Source organism: Oryza brachyantha, chromosome 4, assembly GCF_000231095.2.
Source record: "Oryza brachyantha chromosome 4, ObraRS2, whole genome shotgun sequence".
NCBI classification, from domain to species: domain Eukaryota; kingdom Viridiplantae; phylum Streptophyta; class Magnoliopsida; order Poales; family Poaceae; genus Oryza; species Oryza brachyantha.
In genome coordinates, this window is record NC_023166.2 from 13,088,465 (window position 1) to 13,109,043 (window position 20,579).

The 20,579-nt window shown below is 40.9% G+C and overlaps 3 protein-coding genes across 4 annotated transcripts; 2 read left to right on the plus strand and 1 right to left on the minus strand.

Moving 5' to 3' along the window:
- Positions 1–1,646: 1,646 nt before the first annotated feature.
- Positions 1,647–5,754, plus strand: LOC102706556 (uncharacterized membrane protein YuiD-like). Of its 2 annotated transcripts, XM_040523294.1 has the most exons (6): positions 1,671–1,913; positions 3,291–3,447; positions 3,955–4,005; positions 4,584–4,676; positions 5,183–5,268; positions 5,416–5,754. In XM_040523294.1, the coding sequence occupies exons 1-5, from the start codon at positions 1,813–1,815 to the stop codon at positions 5,249–5,251; spliced, it is 471 nt and encodes a 156-aa protein (XP_040379228.1). In that variant the 5' UTR covers positions 1,671–1,812; the 3' UTR covers positions 5,252–5,268; positions 5,416–5,754. The 2 variants fall into 2 exon arrangements, with proteins under 2 accessions (XP_040379227.1, XP_040379228.1); XM_040523293.1 differs by having other exon boundaries at positions 1,647–1,913; positions 5,183–5,548.
- A 916-nt stretch (positions 5,755–6,670) lies between these two features.
- LOC102715015 (malate synthase) lies at positions 6,671–8,895 on the minus strand. Its single transcript, XM_040523693.1, has 4 exons — positions 8,455–8,895; positions 8,027–8,352; positions 7,615–7,945; positions 6,671–7,541 (listed from the first exon to the last, which is right to left on the minus strand). Exons 1-4 carry the CDS (start codon positions 8,830–8,832, stop codon positions 6,864–6,866), a joined length of 1,713 nt encoding a protein of 570 aa, XP_040379627.1. The 5' UTR covers positions 8,833–8,895; the 3' UTR covers positions 6,671–6,863.
- A 4,352-nt stretch (positions 8,896–13,247) lies between these two features.
- Positions 13,248–18,258, plus strand: LOC102706835 (kelch repeat-containing protein At3g27220-like). Its single transcript, XM_040522920.1, has 7 exons — positions 13,248–13,611; positions 14,506–14,685; positions 15,368–15,597; positions 15,772–15,942; positions 16,362–16,467; positions 16,828–17,034; positions 17,390–18,258. The coding sequence occupies exons 1-7, from the start codon at positions 13,390–13,392 to the stop codon at positions 17,552–17,554; spliced, it is 1,281 nt and encodes a 426-aa protein (XP_040378854.1). The 5' UTR covers positions 13,248–13,389; the 3' UTR covers positions 17,555–18,258.
- Positions 18,259–20,579: the final 2,321 nt, after the last annotated feature.

The window sequence follows — 20,579 nt, forward strand, 5'->3', positions numbered from 1 at the left end:
TTGGGTTTTTGCCTTCAAGTCTGAAGAGAACTGCTAGATCTACAACAACGTGTCGTGTAGCCCCCAATATGGAATATTCGGCGGCTCCAACCTGGCGGCTCGAAGCATATTCAGCCCCCGCACACCCGACACGCAACGAGGGCCGCCTGCCCAACAAGGTAATCATCTCGCTTTTTTATAGCAACTATAATAAGTGATATAAATTAATTTAAAAATTATTATGTTAAACTTATGTTTATGTGGGTGAGAAAATAGAAGAGAAAAAATAGACTAGATATTTATATATATATTTATAGCTATCGGTAGTATGGACTTTAAAATACTTTGTATATAAAAAATGTGATATGTAATAGTAATGCAGTAGATGTAGATGTCTATGAATTAACTTTTTTTTAGCTCTTGATGATATGTTATTCTTATCTAATAGTAATCTCTTCTATTGACACATTCTCCTGCTCCTATCGTCGTACGTGCTAATGTCTAGGAAAGTTTCTTGCACAGTGCACATTGTTTCTTTGCAGATTATACCATCTTTTGGAAACATGTAAATTGTACTCTTTAAACAGTATTGATTAGAGTCACGAAGCCGAAGAGACTAGCTCTAATTTTTATTTATTTATTTATTTTAACCATTTCATGCATCTCCACTCTTTTATTGCTGGAGCTTAATTGTTTGGCTTACCTACAGTTACAAAAAGATATGCGTTGAAACTGGAGCATGTCAAACATACCCCATGTGTAGTCCCTTTTGTGTATGCATCCGTCTTAAAATAAATCGTCTTAAAATAAATGAATTTTTAAGTTTTTGGAAAGAATTTTTGACTCTTCGTTTTATTTAAATTTTTTTATGATTAATATTTTTATTGATATTATATGATAAAATATGAATAGTATTTTACATGTGACTAATTTTTTTAATTTTTAATAAATTTTTTAAATAAGACGTATGGTCAAATGCTTAATCAAGAAAACTCAGAAATCTTTTTTTTGGATGGGGTAGTAATTATAAAACATCGCACTCTTTCAATGAGTTCTTGCAAAAAATAATTGATCTAAGAACTCCTTAGGTTTTCCAAAAGAACAGTTCGACTTGCAAAAAAAAAAAAATCTTGAAACCTCCCTTTGAAACGAGGCTTACATACATGTCACAACCTTTTGGAAAAAAAATGAGTACACACTCTAAACTAAATTTATACATATTCTAGAACAGTACATTTGCAATAAGAGGTGTATTGGTCTACAATATTACGGTTGTGCAAATAAACCGTAGTTTAGCTCATTAGGTTTCCTGTGGTGCAACCTATCAATTTGGGCTTAACGTTTATATTTATTACATATGTCATGTTTGTAACTGATTAAGTATTTATGGTTGTTATTTTTTCATGTTAAACAACATGCATATGATTTGAATGTGATAGTCTAATTATCTGTAGGTATTTATATGGATAGACTATACATTCATATGTATACGGGTGTCCATGTTTTAGAAAAAGAACAGCTGCATAATAAATGTGTACATTCCATACTTATTACAGGAATATTCGCTCTAGATATTTGATGACGATTGACGAGTGAAAAAGAAAAAGAAAAAAAAACAACCGGGGAAGCACGAACAACCTACTAGGAAAGAAAAACTCGCAAACAATTCATTAAACCCCCGGAGCCAGAAGCCTCCCCTCCTCTCCTCTCCTCTCTTCGCCGCTCTCGTTGCTTCCTCGCGGGGAGTTCGACTTCGAAACCCCCTCCCCCTCCCCTCCGCTGACTTCGAGGAGGAGGAGAAGGCGAAAGCGAAGGCTCCCGCGCGCCGCGGAGATGAGCACCGACGCCGCCGCCACCGCCGTGGTGAACTACCCGCTCGTCGCGGCGCTCGTGGCGTTCGCGCTCGCGCAGTCCTCCAAGTTCTTCACCACCTGGTGAGTTTCGAGTTGGCCGCCCTTGGCCCCCAACACCCCACCACCCTCTCCTCTTATGCCCTCTGCGCCGCCCGCCCGCCCGCCCGGTGGCCGCGCCCCTCCACGCGGCTGCTCCTTTGCGCTGTCAGTTTGATCCCTGGTGGTGTTGGCAAGGCGTTAGCATTGCGTAATCGGTACTACGAACCGTGTGGCCTCGTGATTGCGGGTTGTGGTTATGGGTTGGCGGCGGAAGCAAGGGGGGCGAGCTGGAGAATTGAGATTCGAGGGATACGACGAGCTGAGGCATGCTAGATTTGTTTGTTCCTGGCATGGTTTGGATTGTAGTAAGTCCGTAGATCGTCGGAGGTTACACAGATCCTATTTGACTATTTCTGTGTTTTGCCGAGTTTCGATAGCGTGGTCTGCGTCAACCTGCCTCTCTAAAGAGGTAAACCGCTTTTATCAGGATACTTTTCTCTATGAGAGCCGAAATTCTAAATCCAGCATGATGTGAATGTCGGACGGCTGTTGTAGTGCCGTTGCACGATGCAAAATTATCTTACTTGTTTTTTGGTACGTTTTGTCGTGAACAACTAGTTGAGAGCATTGCTTGAGCGTCGTTAATAACGGGGTGTTTTGCTACTATCCTACTACTATAATCTGAGAACATTTGAGTGCCATCTGGACTTTTTATGGGGTAATTTGATACATTTTTATGAGTCATGTTGGTTCTACTTTCAGGCAAGAGCTGTTCAGATCTCTTGCAAATAGCAATTTTATTGAATTTATAATTAATTAAAGTAAGCATGGTCTTCCTTGATACTACTGGAAGATTTAAGACACTAACTGGTATCTGTTATGGGGTATCAGACATGAAATAGGCCTATTTTTGTATTTAAATATCAAATATCTCACATTTGTGCTGCACAATACAATATGCTGTGTTGCACAAGTTTTTTCTGAAATCACATGATGTTCATCAAAGACGCAAACACAAATACACATTGAATTGACATCAGGATATGATCTTTTGTTTTCGAACTGGAGAAGATCTACATTTCAAATTTCATGAAGGATGGAGAGGAAAAGGTGCTTTAGAAATGAGTAGAGTAAGGAATGAAACAAGAACAGTATATTTGAGGACTACATACAACCCCGTGAAAGCTTTGCCAGCCTGTAGAAATTTAGAGAATACGCAGTATTTTGCTTTTTCTTAAATTATTACTGTCTTCAATCTGAATTTGAGAAGGGACAACAAAAATCTTGAACACCAGTAATCTGCATTTTAACACGTCAGAAAAGAACAGGGCAATACCATAATAATGTTTATCGGTTCCCTATTGTATTATCAAAATTCATAAATAATTACTTCATCATTGATTAACTGATTTGATGTAGGTTTAAAGAGAAGCGTTGGGATGCCAGGCAACTTATAGCTTCTGGGGGGATGCCATCATCCCACTCAGCCACAGTGACAGCACTTGCAGTGGCCATAGGAATCCAAGAAGGCTATCGTAGCGCCACCTTTGCAACTTCAGTAATTATTGCATGTGTGGTGAGTAGATGCTCTTGATTCTTGATTTTTATTTTTTTTCTTAGCTGCTTCTGTTGCATGATTATGGTATTATAGAGGAGAATATGAGACAATTCTGCATTCATTGCTTTAAGTTCACATAAGTAGATGCTCTTCTGCATATATAAAGTACTTTGCAGTTTGCACATTGTTATTTAGATGGGGTATTTATGTGTTTATTCCACTAACTTGCCATCATCTCATTTTTGTCATTTGATATGGTCTAAGCCTACATGTAAACGAGATAGTTTAGTGACATGAATGGAATTTCAAATGAAAAATTAAATCTCATATACACCACTGAACTCTATTTGGGTTTGCTCCTGTAAATCTCGAAGCTACCTTTTCGAATTCATTTCCATGACAATATCCATTGCCTCCGCTTCATTGAACAGTTCTATGTAGTCGGGAAATGCAAATATCTTGTTTTTCGTAAAATGTTTATGTTTGCATTATTATTTTTTCTTATTTTCTGTAACTTGTTTGTAGGTGATGCATGACGCCTTTGGAGTTCGCTTACATGCTGGAAAGCAGGCAGAGGTTGTCTTTCTCATCCTGAAAGGTTTAAGCCTTCTGTTTAAATAGGATATAATAGAATGGGAGAATTTTGCGTAGCAGCTTCTGATTATATCTCATGGACTAATAAAAAGAATTTGACTATATATAGATGGAATGTAGATTTTTGACATGCAATGCTGTTTGTTGCGCTAATAAGTCACCTTTAATCTTCTGGTCTTTGAACTTTTTTTTGTTAGGCTAATAAATTTGATATTCTTGTTGGATCAATATTTTGGCCTGAATTCATGGACCTTTTCACTTTTACAGAAAGAAGAAATTTAGATAATGACAATTGTATATTTCAGTTCTGTTTGGCCTGAACTCTTTAACTTTCACTTTTATGCGGACGAGAAACTCAGATAATGACCAACTGTATTTTGAAGTGTGAAATGACCTTTTCTTGCAAGAAATGGTCTTCTTCTTTTGGTCACTCCACCGTCAATGTTGATTTTAGATTTGGATAGTCCAGTGAAGAAGTGCAACCTGAATTATATGCTCTGTTGTAAATTCCACAACATTAAAGCCAGAGCATACTAATATTGTTGATGCAAATCTTTCAGGTATTGAATCAAATTGTGTATGAGCTACCAGAAGAGCATCCACTATCAGAGACAAAGCCACTGCGTGAAATTCTTGGACACACAGTTCCTCAGGTTAGCTTGGTTTGCATCTGTTGTTATTTAGCTATTGTGGCCTTGTAAGTATAAACTGATATTCAAAACAGAAAGAACAGTAGGAAGATCTATTAGGCATATAGGAAGATACTAGATATGCCTTGTAGAACCTTTATATATGTGAGTCTTGAAAATCTCATGGGTATGATACAAACTAATTATTATTAACATGCACTTAAAACCTCTCTAAAAAATAAACTTACAGTTAATGCATAAGACATCTTACAGATACATTATCTATTTCACTCTTTTTTTAGGATATGCAAGAGAATTGTGCATTGTTTCATTGAAAGAAGATTAGAATGCGCCTGTGGTTGGATGTGGCCTAGCATTTTTACATCCTTTCTACTACCATTCTCACATCTGCTGATTGGACATTTCTTTTGATTGACGTATTTATATACCTTTTTATCAGAATCATCGCTAGATATATGTTATATTCTTGTAATCTAAATGTATTTTCTTTCTTTTTTGTTTAATGTCAGGTTGTGGCTGGTTGCATCCTTGGAATCCTCATAGCTGTTGTTATGCGCTTAGCTTTATGGAGTTCCTAGACATGCATTGCTCTTAGGTATTTGCTACAATTGATCACCTCATTTCGCATCTCTGGTGGGTGGTGAAGTATGAAAACTGAAATCACCTCTTGGATGTGATTTGTACAAATGTTCAGTTTTATGGCTATACTAAAGTTCCTAACCGGTCTATATCTGCGTTGTAGGAGGTAGGTTGTAGCTCAATTGGTGCTGTACATCGTAGAAATTTACTGGAAGCTCATGTGATCAAACCCTTGTTATACAACTGGCAGTGGTCATGCCATCAGCTTTGCTTTCTGGCACGTATTGATATTTTAAGCTGTACTGCATTACTGTTCTTAGGTTACTACTTAGTACGGTGTCGTGCTTTTTAGATCGAATCCATACAAATGTCTCAAATTTGTTCCTGGGCAGTAGCATACATGCGCATGCTGTTCTACTGTCGTTCATAGTTCATACTACCTGTTTTCCTCTGAAATGCTTCTTTTCTCTCGGTGAACCTGATATATTTGATACTATTTCAGAACTTTTGGTGCTAACAAACAGGAACTATTCTCTGTTTTACACAAATCAAATAAAAATGTTGACTTAATAAGTACTCTCTTCAGTTCCATAATTCTTTTTTTTGGATAATGCCTGGTTAAACTTTTAAATTTTTGACTATTAATAATTTTAAAAATATGGAGTTTAAAATTATGAGAATATGTAAATATGTACAGATGAGTCATAAATTGTACTTCAATAAAAGTATTTATTTATTTATTGTATACGGTCATAAATATAGAAGACCATGTCATTATATTATCTAAGTGGCTGTTTGGATTTTGTCACATCAGATGTTTGGACGTTAATTATGAGTATTAAATTTAGACAGATAACAAACTAATTGTATAAATAAAGACTATTTTATTAGACAAAATTTTTAAACCTAATTAATCAATGATTAGCAAATGTTTATTGTAGCATCACGTTCGTTAATCATGGACTAATTAGGCTTAATAGATTCGTCTCGTGAAATAGTACAGAGTATGGACTTGTAAAAAGCACGGAATACAAAAGCACGGAGGATTCAAACGAGCCCTAAAACTACCAAAATTATCAAACTGGAGTTAGTATAGATGTGCACACCATCATTAGAAAACAGCAATGTACTTGGGGAAGTTATGGGGAGATAGTTAGGTGGTCATTGTTTGGTTTTTAAGGAAAAGGTGAAACAACATATTTGTAACTAAAACTTTTATATATGTATTCTCGACGGTCTAAAAATAAATAATAAAAAAATCCTTAAATCAACATCAAATTTATGGTTTTTGCTTACTAGTATAAACAAAACCGAAAAGATGAGATTGTTAACCTTCTTAACCTTCTATCAGTATGTTCTATTACTCTCTCCGTTTCATATTGCTATAATATGTTTTGGTTTTATCAAAATTAATCAATGAATTAATATTAATGTTTTATATATTTGTCAATATTTATTAGCACTCATCGGAATTCACGGGAATAAGAACTGGGGTAATATCAAACATGAAGCCTCGTCCTTGTTACATGCAGCTACAGCTAGACAACGAGGACATTATTCTGGAACTGGTACATGTGTATGGTGGCATGGCATCGTGTTCTGCTCAGGTTCTCAGAGTTTGCATGTTGACGATGCTCCGGGGTGGTGCACCACGATGAGGTTGTACGCGTCGAGCGTGAGGAAGTCGTCCAGCTCCGGCGCGGTGCACTGCCGGCTGAACATCCTGCCGGCCTCCGCGTACCGGCCGTGCCGGAACCTCTCGGCGCCGACCTCCGCCTCCACCCTCGCCATCTCCTCCTCCACGACGCGCGCGAGCAGCTCGGGCGTCGCGCGGACCTCCACGCCGCCGGCGTCGAGCGCCGCGCCATGGCGGAGCCACTGCCAGTTCTGCACGCGGCTGATCTCCGCCGTGGCGGCGTCCTCCATCAGGTTGTAGAGCGGCACGGAGCCGGAGCCGGACAGCCACGCCGCGAGGTACTGCACGCCGACGCGGGTGTTGTGGCGCAGGCCCTCCACCGTGCGCGCACCTCGCGGCGGCTGGAGCAGGTCCTCCTCCGTGATGGCGAAGGCGTCGCCGGTGTTCCCCGCGGTGGCGGCGGCGGTGTCGATCTGGTTCGGCCTCCCGCCGAGGTGGCCCTCGAACACCTCCCGGATCGCCGGGATGAGCCCCGGGTGCGCCGCCCACGTCCCGTCGTGCCCGGCGCGCACCTCCCGCAGCTTGTCCTTGCGCACCAGCTCCAGCGCCGCCTCGTTCGCCGCCGCGTCGTCCTTGATCGGAATCTGCGCTGCCTGCAAGCACCACGACATCATCAGCAAGGCCAATCATCGCCGGCGTGGGGGAGGGAATCGCGAGCTCTCTGACCATGCCGCCCATGGCGTGGACGCCGCGGCGGTGGCAGGTGCGGATGAGGAGGAGGGAGTAGGAGCGCATAAAGTGCTGGGCCATGCCGACGAGGGCGCGGTCGGGGAGGAGGCGGTCGGGGCGGGCGCGGAACGTCTTGACGTAGCTGAAGATGTAGTCCCAGCGGCCGCAGTTGAGCCCCGCCGAGTGCTCCCGCAGCTCGTGCAGGATCTCCTCCATCTGGAACACCGCCGGCAGCGTCTCCACCAGCACCGTCGCCCTGATGCTCCCCCTCCCTATCCCCGCCTCCTTCTCCGCCCTCTCGAACACGCCCTTCCATATCCTCGCCTCCCTGCACGCCCTCGGATCACCACGAGCTGCTGTGTGCGAGTGTCACGTACTGTGCGCCATGGATGGATGGGTGTGTACCTACCTCGAGTGCTCCATCTTGGGGAGGTAGAAGAAGGGGCCGAAGCCGGCGCCCTGGCCGGCGCGGAAGGCGGCGTGGTTGTGGAAGAAGTAGAGGCCGAAGTCGAGGAGGCAGCCGATGGCCGGCTCGCCGTCGATGAGGACGTGCGCCTCGGGGAGGTGCCAGCCGCGGGGGCGGACGAAGAGCGTCGCGGGCCGGTCGCCGAGCCTGTAGTCCCGGCCGCGCGCCGCGTCGCGGAAGGTGATCGTGCCGGCCACCGCGTCGCGCAGGTTCACCTGCCCGCGCATCAGGTTCTCCCACGTCGGCGACAGCGCGTCCTCGAAGTCAGCCTAGCAACCCACACGCACGCACACACACGCCACGCCTCGTCACGATGATCCCACTACGTACGACGCGCGCCGGTCGAGCAGTGTTGCAGCGGGTCTGCTTACCATGAAGACCTTGGCGCCGGAGTTGAGGGCGTTGATGACCATCTTGCGCGGCTCGGCGGGGCCGGTGATCTCCACGGTGCGGTCGGCGACGGCCCGCGGCACGGGCGCGCACGCCCAGTCGCCGTCGCGGACGGGCCTCGTCGCCGGGTCGAACCGGGGCAGCTCGCCGGCGTCGTACCGCCGCTGGGCCTCCCGCCGGCGCTCCATGGCGTACCGGACGGCGCCGCGGAACTCGCGCTGCAGTCCGGCCACGAAGGCCAGCGCGTCGCTCGTGAGGATTGCCGCGAACTCCGGGTCGTACCGGCCGCGGATGTCCACGCCCTCCGGCGCGTCGTACGACGGCGGCGCTGCCGCGTTGCTGCTGGTGGCGGCGGCCATGGAGGCGTCGAGTGTTCGTCCGAGCACTGATCGAGCCGAGTGTGAGTAGAAATGGGGAGTGGTGCAGCTGGGCGAGGGAGAGTGCGCTTCCTTCGGTGATCATGGAGGAGATTTATATGCGAGAGGTAGTGTAAGATTTGAACACGATTAAAGTTTTGTCATTTTTCTCGCAAGAATTCAAGATCGCACTAGCTAGTTTTGTACAGTACCACTCAAGTGGACTGTGTGGAAATCTCGTAATTTTGCTAGACAACACGATGCTAAATTTTGCACAGACGCTAATATTTTTTGCACGATCATACAACTCGCACATGTGCCTTTCTTATCCTTATAGTTAATGTCAAAGCATCTGGCTAAATTTTCAGAAGAGTAACACCATAGAGTTTGCTTTGTAAGGGTTGTGAATCAAGAAGTGCTCCAGCATCCAGGTTTATAAACACAACTGAAGCCTCACCAAAGACGAAAACAAGGCCACGCTCCGTTGCTAAGCAGCTTGATTAATGGGCCTTATCGCACTACGTGGTTGTTTCATGAGAAACCTAAGAAGGCTGCCTTTGCCTGTGTGTACCTGGTAGCGCTTTGCTTTTATCCACCGATGAAGCGCGAGATTCGACCGCCTTGTTTTCTGAGTTTTTTTTTCTTTCAGAATTTTTTTCGGCTTTTACATCCGTGCTTCTTAAAAAGATCATATATATATACTATAAAAAATTTACACTATTATCTTTTTTAAATAGATTTTTAAATATACATAATTTAATTATGTCATTTACATAATTAAATAGTTATAAGAGTAAAAAAATCTTTTATTTTCCATCTTTGGACACAGCCAAACCTAGGATCGCGGATGAGACGAATGACGGTGCAGCACCAGCACCAGCGTGCATGGAAACATCGTATCATCTTTTCGCTCCCGATTATACTTATAAACCAAAATTTAAATTTATATTCTTAAATTTAGAATTAATTTTGAAGTTTTTTATAATTTATTTTTTTAAGTCTTTGCTTTTACACAATAAAAGCATATAAATATTTATTTCTAAGTTATTTTTCGTTAACAAAATGTGTGATTCTATGAACCAAACGATAGTGAGACGAAGGTGGTTGCGATAAGGCAGGCCGGCCAGGCAAGCAAGCTGCGCCGCGTCATACCGATCAGCTCGATCGATCGCGTGTGTGCATGGGCTCTTACGTATACGTACCGAGAAAGAAGAGCGCGAGAGTGGCTCCAACGGCAGCCATTTGGCCGCTTCTGCCTTCTGCTGTTTCTCTCCTTATCCACGCTCCATACTTGCCATTGAGGAGTGCCGTGCCGTGCCGCCGTGCCAACCTGCATGAGAATTCGATGTATCTCTTCCAGCCGGTTAGACCAAAAAAAAAATGAAAAACACTGAAGGTTTTAAATATCTGGCTAGCTGCCACAGTCTCCCACTTTAGCCCATCCTTATTAGACTTTACTTATACTTACGGTATCTCTAAAAAATGTCTAAAATTGATCACTAAAACTGAATTTTAAGAGTTAAGGTAGAAAAATGGTTATCATTAGACCCATATATTATAGACACATAAGAACCCATGTGACATAAATAATAGGTGATAAATCTGTTATCAACTATTTTTAAGAGTAACGAAAAAGTTAAATGCCACACCGGCGTGTCGTTGCGCATGTACGATTCGATATGATCGCGCATGCACGCAGGCTCCGGCCTCTAGCCTCTGGGCTTTAGATGCCGGACGGACAGCGAGCCGTTGGGCCGGGCAAACCTTCTGTGCCAATGGGCTTGGATGCGGAGGAAAAGTTTCGGCTGGCCGGGCCATATGTGTACGTCGTGCACTTTCTCAGTTCAGTTGGTGGCTAAAATGCCTTTTCTTCCGCATCTAAAATTCCTTGGCAGCTTGATGGCATCGCTCTAAAAAAATGCCAAAATCCTATATTAAAAATGATTGGTAAAGTATTTCAAAAACCTATACACTCGGTAATATCCCTATATTACGTTTTAATAATTTCTTTATTTTGCTTCTTTCAACTTTTATTTTGGAACATGTTCGATTTTATCTCTGTCGGTGTAATTTAAATATGCTAGGGAGGGACAGGTGAAGACTGAGGTATGAGGTCATCAGCTTGATGATGCCGTGGCACATATTACAACTCTTCCTCCAGCAATATAAGAACTTTGTATAGGTTTTTTCTTTAAGATTAAGGTTGGTATATAGAATGGTTGAGGTAGGAAGAAAAGGGGGAGAGTTAAATAAGACATGGTTTGTGATCGATGAGATTGGAAGATAGGTAAATACATTCTTAGGGATTCTTTGAATGCATGATTCTCAAAACGCATGGATAGGGAAAATACCTGATTGGAGCCTATCACTCTAAATCCTATGTATTGAATAAACATATGAAAAATTATAGAATAACCATTTGTATTGAGCATAAGAAAAATGTAGTAGGAATTAGAAGTGAGAAACCAACACAAATGAATGTTTATATGATATTGAACTTCATGTTGAAAATATTCCAAAATTCATACGTTTCGAGACATTATTAAGGAAATTTAAAAGAATTAGAAAGAGATGCTCCGTTGTTCCAAAGGTCATATATGTTTTTTTCCATAGGAATTTAACACTTCAAAATTCCTCCAAATTTTCTTTGTTTTAAAGGATCCCTTATATTTCGAACAAATTACAAGCTCTCGATCCTTATGTTTTTCAGTTTTTGGATGCAGTGGACAGGAGATCGAGCAGTGGCAGCGAGGCTAATGTTATCACAGTAGGAACGTGACTTGAAAGTGCAAACCCGAATGAATCAAGTGCATGAACCTACTTAGTGATGATGACAACGATGTAATCCGGGGCGATTGTTTGACTTTTTCTACAAACGGCATGTCTGTAAATAAAAAATAATCTATAATAATACTTTTATATGTATATTCTTAGCGATATAAAAATCAATATTGAAAATAAAATACGATAAAAAATCTCAAAATCAACTTTAAAAGTTAAAATTTCAATTTTGGGTTATATGTATAAATAGAGGTGAAAAAAATAAGATGGTTAGGTTAATGGTGGCTACGTACTTGGTTGTTTTACATAACCTCGTCGCAGGGAGAAGTAGGTTGCATTCACTCATTGTTCGACAGTGCCTACGACCCTTCTAAGAATGGCTATCTACCTCACGCTCTCGAGAAATTTGCTATAATGCCATTAATGGTGGGTTTCGTCTGTTATGCCATTTCGGATTTGAGTTTCTCCAAAATATCATTATCACCTTTTTTTTTTTATCATTTCTCTATTTGCTGCAACTTTGCATTGGATTTCTTTTTTTTAATTCAATCTTGGACTGTTTTGCCCCCGTGACTAGTGAGTGCATCACCGAACACGACAAGATAGGCCTTTCGATTGACAGTGGTGTGGAACTGCTCAAGCAACGACGTCAGTGTGTGGACCTTGCCGAGCGAGTACACGTAAAGAGCGTGTTCTTTTGCTGGTGCATGGTCGACCATTGTGTGACATAGCCAAAGGTGAGCGCGCACCACCACAGCTCGTTATGGACCTGCACGATGTCCTTGTATATGACCATCGTCTCTGCGACATAGGCGAGGCGGTGCTTACTATCGCCCCACCTTCGCGTTTGAAGTGGTTGAGGATCAACATCACGCGTGGTTGGCTCCTGTCACCTCCGGCGGCGGTGCTCCACCGCGACCACATCCGCAGCAGCAGCGTTGCACCACGGTCTTCTGAAAAATAATATCAAAATAAGGTGTTTGAGTCCGGTCATATATTTATTACAAACCAAAATACAAATACATAGAACAAATAAACCAGAGTTATAAATGCATCAATACACCACTCAAGCATCATTGTAGGGGCTCCAATAATACTTGGGTAGTTTAAAGAATTTACATCAATCACAGTATGATTATAAAATTTAAGTTAGGGTTTTGTGTTTCCTCCGTAGTCAAATTTGCATGGTGAATTGAGTATGTACTCGGTCAATGGGCGAATGACACAAATACCATTTCACCAAAAAGTCCTAAATCGATTTTTTAGGACAAGTGAAGACATTTAAGCGTGTTGCACCAATTTGAGAATAAATATTTTTTGCAAAAACCAAAGCTAAAAGTGACATTACAGTGAAACCATTTCAAGAATAGCATAATACTCCCTCTATCCTATAATATAAGATATAAGGTATTTTAACTCTAAACTCTGTTCCAAAATATGAGGTACTGTATGATACTAATGCAACGCATCTATCGACTCTTATATTGTTTTATTCTTCAACCATTAACTTTCGTATTACCGTATTCCCCACCTATTAACTAATGCGTAGTACCTTTTATAAACTATTGTTAATTATTTATTTATAAAAAATACGTGCTCCTTATGATATGGGACGGAGTAGAGCAGCAATTTTGCCCCAATTTCTCCCTCACCGTCTCACTTCGAAACACTCCTCGCCTCGCCGAGAAAATCGGAGATTTGGGCCATCGGTTCGGCGTTAATGCCACCGACAGACTCCACTCCTCACAGCCGCCGCCGCGTCATCTGACCACCCCGCCGATGGCGAGACCGGCGGCGGCGGCGGTGCCGAAGGCGCCCCCTTCGAAGCACCTGATGGCGCTCGCCGTCGTCGCCATCCTCGGCCTCGTCCTTGTCGCCGACTTCCTCTGGGCCTCCTCCTCTTCCTCCCCCTCTTCGCCCGCCGCCGCCGCCGCCGCCTGGTCCTCCAGGCTCGATCTCCCCGCCCGCCCCGCCGCCCCCGTGCCGTCCTTGGTGGATAAGGTGATATGCTTCCCCATCTCACGCACACTCGGTTGCTGCCTCCACTGCCCTTCAAGTGTAGTGTTCTGTGTAGTACAGGAGTCGCGCGCGATTAGTGGGATCTGATCAGAATTAGGTGCATATGCGTGTTTTGATTGGAAACGGTAGACCAAATTATGGTCGATCGGTATCTTCCCCTCGACACAAATGACCTGCTTAATCAGCTGTAGTTTAGGCATAGACGTTGGTAGTAGGTTGATTGCTTCCTGAGGGATCTGGGTATAGTGATCAACTGTACCGCATGATTGCTACTTCTTAGTGGAGGAAGAAATTGATCATGCATTCATGCCTGCAACTTCTGGTTGAGCTTTCAGAGTGAAGAGCTGTTTGCGAACTGTAATGTTTAGGAGAACTGCCTGCAAAATCTTTGCGTGTCTTTCAATTAACATAGACATAGAAGAGCTATTTGATCTATGGATAGAAGCAGCAAACTCATGCTAAATCATGAACATTTTCACCATTTGGTGGAGCTAACTGACTTTCATTCTGATCTTATGCCGGATGAAACTAAAACTACAAAGAAAAAAATAGCCTATTTTGCTAGACTGCCAGTTTTTGTCTATCTACGCTATCCAGCCTTCGTACCATCTACTGTAGTATCTCCGTTCTACCCATCTCAGAGTACGCTTAGCTTTATGTATGGTATCTTAGTTGTGTATATACCACATGAATTTGGCAATACTGTTGTAAACAATGTAAAAACTTATGCATTTCATTCGAATATCTTTTACCTTCTCATTAGTTCTATTATATATAATATAATGGCTTATACTATTAAGACTGTATAATTTTGTTTGTATGGCATTTTCAAGCTGACCTTTTATTAAGTAATCAGTTTCTTATTTTCTTGTGCAGAAAACAAAGGGAAAAGTATCTGTAGGTTCCATGGACATCAATGCAACCTTTGCAGATTTGCCGGCATCAGAGCTAGAATGGGAGGAGATGGCTGAAGCACCTGTGCCACGTTTGGATGGTGCTGCTATGCAGATTAAGAATCTCTTATATGTTTTTGCTGGATATGGTACCATTAACCATGTGAGAAAAAAATACATATTATCTTTTATATCCAGTTATGTTTTATGTTCTTTTTTCCTTCTATTTTATAAAATCTCTAATTTGCTGAAGAACAGCATATAACATGTAACATCTTTACTTGGGGAGTAGGGGCTACATTAACATATTCTACTTGTTCCTTTTCAGCAATCAACAACCTAGAACTCTAATTGGACATTTGGTTTTGGATCAGTCAAGTTTGCTACTTGCATCATGATTTTAGTTAAAGATCAATTCACATTATATTTCAATGTTTTTATAAATGATCAATGCTCCATAGCCTCATTTGCTACAGTTTCCGATCAACTGTGCCAGCATAAATCTATATGTGCATATGACATTAAGCTGAACAACATGAATGAAATTTGTGGAAAGTTCATCTGTTATTGTTTCAATTATTCAGTCCAACCGTGATGTTCCTTAGTAAAATACAATAGCACTTAGAATCTTAGGTATGTTGGTTAACAAGATCCCATATAATTTTTGTGGACTGAAAATTTAAGATGAAATGTGTTTTCTACATATTTAATTTTTCTGGACTGAAAATTTAAGATGAAAGCTGATTTCGTTGATACTTCTTTCTACAACAGACTTTGCCATGAATTAATTCAAGATGCCACCAAGTTTATCATTTTTAACCTTTTCCAATGTTTTCCATGTACAGGTGCATTCCCATGTGGATATTTACAATTTCTCAGATAATACATGGGGTGGGAGGTTTGATATGCCAAAGGAAATGGCTCATTCACATTTGGGGATGGTTACAGATGGAAGATTTATTTATGCGGTAACAGGACAATATGGTCCGCAATGTAGGGGACCTACTGCTCGAAACTTTGTTCTGGACACTGCAACAAAAGAATGGCATGATTTGCCTCCATTGCCAGTTCCTAGGTACAAAGAGTGTTGTATTTAGACATTGTTGTACTTGCATGGTCACCCCCCTCCCAAGAAAAATCTTACTACTACTTTTGAAGTTTGGATATTTGGTCAGCTTTTATGCTGTCGAGGAACAAGAAATCTTGTTTTGAGCCCCTATTTGTTCTTAATCCTAAATCTATTGTTCAGATATGCTCCAGCCACACAACTTTGGAGAGGCAGGCTTCATGTGATGGGTGGCAGCAAGGAGGATAGGCACGAACCTGGACTTGAGCATTGGAGCCTTGCTGTAAAGGATGGGAAAGCTCTGGAGAGCGAGTGGAGGAGTGAAATACCAATCCCACGTGGCGGCCCTCATAGGTCTATACGGTTCCCCATCCCTATGATTTGTGTTGGTGTCATTTATTCATTTTCATTGGAAAGTAATGTTGTTATATACCTAAAGGGTCCTTCTGTTTAGCATCTGGTGTATCCAGACTTTTATGATGCTCCTGTCAATATGTATGCTTCCAAGCTATTTCATTTACCAATTATCTAAATTAAAACTAGGTCTGACCAGAAATCTGTTTGCATGGCATACAAAGAAATTCCCATGTGCCATACATGATAGTGCTTCCATGCTTTCACCCTCGGTTTCTCTTGACCAGTCTTTAAAGCACATTTCAAAGGGTAACTAGTTTAAAAACACCCTTGGATTTGCTTTAATATTTGTAATATGTTTCTGAGAACAGTACTGCTGTTAGCATAGCAACTTAATCATGATTTTCTCTTGCTACCAGGGCCTGTGTTGTTGCTAATGACAAGCTACTCGTCATTGGTGGCCAAGAAGGGGATTTTATGGCCAAACCTGGATCTCCTATATTTAAATGTGTTAGAAGAAGTGAGGTATGCTGATATGTAGCTCAATCACTATAAATGCTAGTTTTTGCACACTGTATAGGAATTTGTACATTTTGAAATTCGACAAGAATCCATTTCTGGCAGTAGCAAACACAGTCAAAACAACTTAGCATGCTATCAATTACTTTTAACAATGAATAGTGGAAGTTTGGTTTAGCTGAAGGCAGTGATGCACGATGCATTACCCAATATATGGTGATTTAAATTTTTAATCTGAACTTTTAACCTGTTTTGGCACATCGTGAATGTTACACTTCTAGAGACCTATATTCATTGTTTTCTTGTAACTTTTGGATTCCCACTTCTATTGAATATTCTAGTCATTTTAATCTTCTGCCTATGCAGGTGGTCTACAGCAATGTATACATGCTTGATGATCAAATGAAGTGGAAAGAACTTCCACCTATGCCAAAGCCAGATTCGCATATAGAGTTTGCTTGGGTGAATGTCAACAATTCTCTCATTATTGCTGGAGGAACGACAGAAAAGCACCCAATAACCAAAAAAATGGTCTTAGTTGGTGAAGTGTTTCGGTTCAACTTGAACACACTGGTACACACCATTCCTTGCTCTTTCATTCAGATCAAACATTTCAATAGTGATAGCAAATGAGCGAATGTGACAGGAAACGTCACCTATTGACTGCTTGTTGTTTATTTGTTTGTTTGTTTGTCCTTTGGTGGTTTAGATGATTATTGGGCACTCTTCTGTTTATAAGCACATAAACCTGATACACCTTTTCAGCATAAAATATATCCATAAAACGTTATAAAGCCAGGAATTGAATGTAAATTAGTAGAATGTAAACATGGTGAAAAGGGAACTTTGGAAAATACACACTGCATATTTCACAAATTTCCTTGGCTTGTCAACTTTCTATTGCTACTAAAACTACATTTGCATACAGGAATGGACCGTTATTGGGCGGTTACCTTTCCGAATCAAGACCACTTTGGTAGGATACTGGGATGGCTGGTTGTATTTCACTTCTGGGCAACGAGACAAAGGACCGAAGGATCCATCTCCTAAGAAGGTTGTAGGGTGTATGTGGAGAACTAAGTTGCACCTGTGAGATTTTTAGGAGTACTGACATGACCATGGACTAAGCCATTCTTTATGCATTCTTTTGGGTACATAACTGTTTCATTCCCCTATGGTGGGCGAGTTGTTTATTGTCATACGAATTGGCTGGCTTTGTTGTGCATTGTCACATCATGCCACTAGTCTGTTGTATGCTTACCTTTTTAGTTATATCATAGAATGACTAACTTTTACACAATTTTGTACAGAGGTAGTTTCATCTTCTATGCAGTGATTGGAGTGTGACAGATATATTTACACTTTTGTCACTCTAGCTTAGCAATACCGGTATCCTGTGGGCTTTGATTGTCGAAGCATTCTTACTGTTACTTATAAACTGCTTACATAATTCAGTTTGAAAACCATCATCAGTAGAGTCTGCAGTAACCTATCTACTAGATGATAGACCATATTAGTATCCTACAAACATCAACTTGGTCTTTGACTCTTGAGTTATTCTGGCAGTTGACTTCAGCTCTCTCAACGTAACACCTGTGACATGCTCTCCGTGAATGTAAGTGATTGTTCTCTGATACCTGGTACGTTATACCCGTGTTTAACTTTAATAAAGCATGCTGGATGGTTCGGTCATTGTGATTTGTGACCTAATGTTTCTGTTAGATTCCACGTCATCTGTTCTCCCAAGACTTGTTTGTGCCACAGATTGTTTCAACTTGTTACTGTTGATGACCACAGAACCCCATTGTCATGAATATTTTTGCACAGGACCATCTACCGTGGTCATGGTAAAGCAGACCATATCCGGAGGACAGCTACTGCTGATCTTATATGGCATGCACTTGGTTTCCTGCCTTTTGCCAATCGTTTCCTCTCGTGTTAGAGCATCTCCAAGATATATCTAAAATTGATCCCTAAAACTAAAATTTGAGAATTAAGTAAGAAAATATATCACTAACAGGTTTATAAAAGCATTCCTAATACTTACACATGTCTAAAATTAAATAACTTGTGTCCTAAATTTGGGGCAATAAATTTTATGGCAAATATTTTTTAGATGAACCCGATACAAACTTTTGAAAAACAAAATATTAGCATACTTGGAGATGTTCTTCCCATTTGTTAGTATTTGAGGCTCTCATCCCCCAGTAGTCTAGCACTCGAATATTTTTTTTATTTTTAAAATATTTTTAATAAGTAATTTCATTATTAAACATCGAAGGTAAATATTTTCGTTGTATGAACATTTTTCTTCGAGGTTTAGTAATAAAATTATTTATTAAAAATGTTTTAAAAATAAAAAGTTCACAGCACTCATGGCTCCTGCTGCATAGAGCTTTCCCAGATGTTTCAGCCTTTCAACAGGCACGCACACAGTGGGGTCATTGTTTGTTTGTTTGTTTCGACGTATTTGCAAGTGAAAAAATAATTTATAAATAATATTTTTATATTTTTAGTGATCTAAAAGTAAATGCTAGAAATAAAATGTGATAAAACAATTTAAAATAAATTCTAAATTTATGGTTGAAATTTAAAAGTTGGCTTCTAAGCCTAAAGCAAAAGTATAAAGATGAAATGCTACTCCTACTCTGTAGCGTGCATAAGCCAATTATGGGTCTGTTTGGGAAGCTTTAGCTTCTTAGAAATAGCTGCTTGGTAGTTAGCTTCTGAGAATCTGGAAAAGCTCTTAAACCCAGTTTCTCCAGCTTCTGAATTCTCAGTTTATTTTCTAGAAGCTATACCTACAGATTCTTAGAAGCTATGGATCGTTTGGGGCAGTTTCCAATAAAAACAGCTTTTGGAAAAAGCGGTAACTGGGAGAAGCTCCCTCAAACAGGCCATATATATCCCACAAACTAAATAGTGTCTCTACAGTGCTTTCGTTATCCAGCTAAAATGTAGTCTAATCATGCAATGAAGTGTCACTGTTAGGCTCACAAACAGTCCATTTTTTATATAGTCATTTCCTCGTCTAGCCTAATGTAGTCATAATCATGCAACAAAATGTCATTGTTGGCCTCACCTTTTCTTCTCTATAAATGCTTTAGGCATCACAAGGCACATAATAAGCAGTTAATCACACAGGCACATCAATTGGCGATAGTTTCCTCAGAAAAATCAATTGCTAACAGCTTCATCTTAATTACTCCGTACTAAGTAATTAAGCCCCATGCCGTGCCATTTGGGGGCTAAAGTGTCACCTTCTCTTTCGGTGTTTCCTTTGAAACGGTAAAAGTTGCTGCTATAACGAAGCTGCAGCTGTGTTCTCTTCGGATTATAAAATATTATTTGTTTTTTATAATAGTTATTTAATAGTGTAAACAATAAAATTAACTATTATAGAGTTAAAAAACTATTTTTAAAAAAGTAATAGAATGCGTGCATATAAAAGACGAGAAAAAATTCAAGAAAAATCTAGATTAAAGAGCGCAGGCGCCACGGCCAAAAGCAACGTCCCGATCAGACGGTGAGAAAATCCCCAGCAAATCGCAGAAATTTCACGTGACAGCCCATCTCTCCCTCGGCCGCATGCTCATGAGATGACAGACGCACGGCACATCGCTGGTGCTTGGACTCGAAGCCTGATGAGATATCGGAGTGAAGGAAGCTTCTTTCGTTTATTACAGCATGTCTCTGTCCCTCCCCGGCCCCTCGCTCAAGCTGTTATAGAATTTGTCATTGGACTCTGGTTAGGGGCCAAGGTAGGGTTCCATGTTCTTGTTCAGCTGTTCCCTTACAAAGTATAGTCTTGGACGATGGATGGTTGGTTGGTTGGACACCTTTACTGAAGTAAACAATCAGAATTAGTTTTTTTTTAGCAATAGCTTACGAATATATGTGGACGTAAATATAAAAGTTTAGAGATGGACACGTGTATTAATAAAATTAGTGGAATTAAATGGAAAAAGTTTGTGATCGATTGGTTAGAAGAGAGAGTAGATGGAAAATTTCGATAGTAGAAGTTTGTGATTAGTTAATTGAGAATATATGCGTATAAATTATATTTTATGACAAAAGGAGTATAATAACCTTTGAATCTTAAGTTATTCCGTTGAGCT

Bases quoted from the DNA above. Each gene is read 5' to 3' on its own strand.
- LOC102706556 (XM_040523293.1), top strand. From the start codon at position 1,813: ATGAGCACCGACGCCGCCGCCACCGCCGTGGTGAACTACCCGCTCGTC. The intron at 4,006-4,583 runs GTTGTCTTTCTC...CAAATCTTTCAG, and splicing joins ATGCTGGAAAGCAGGCAGAG to GTATTGAATCAAATTGTGTA. The intron at 4,677-5,182 runs GTTAGCTTGGTT...GTTTAATGTCAG, and splicing joins TTGGACACACAGTTCCTCAG to GTTGTGGCTGGTTGCATCCT.
- LOC102715015 (XM_040523693.1), bottom strand. From the start codon at position 8,832: ATGGCCGCCGCCACCAGCAGCAACGCGGCAGCGCCGCCGTCGTACGAC. The intron at 8,353-8,454 runs GTAAGCAGACCC...GTGGGTTGCTAG, and splicing joins CCGGCGCCAAGGTCTTCATG to GCTGACTTCGAGGACGCGCT. The intron at 7,946-8,026 runs GTAGGTACACAC...GAGGGCGTGCAG, and splicing joins CCCAAGATGGAGCACTCGAG to GGAGGCGAGGATATGGAAGG.
- LOC102706835 (XM_040522920.1), top strand. From the start codon at position 13,390: ATGGCGAGACCGGCGGCGGCGGCGGTGCCGAAGGCGCCCCCTTCGAAG. The intron at 15,598-15,771 runs GTACAAAGAGTG...TCTATTGTTCAG, and splicing joins CCTCCATTGCCAGTTCCTAG to ATATGCTCCAGCCACACAAC. The intron at 16,468-16,827 runs GTATGCTGATAT...CTGCCTATGCAG, and splicing joins AATGTGTTAGAAGAAGTGAG to GTGGTCTACAGCAATGTATA.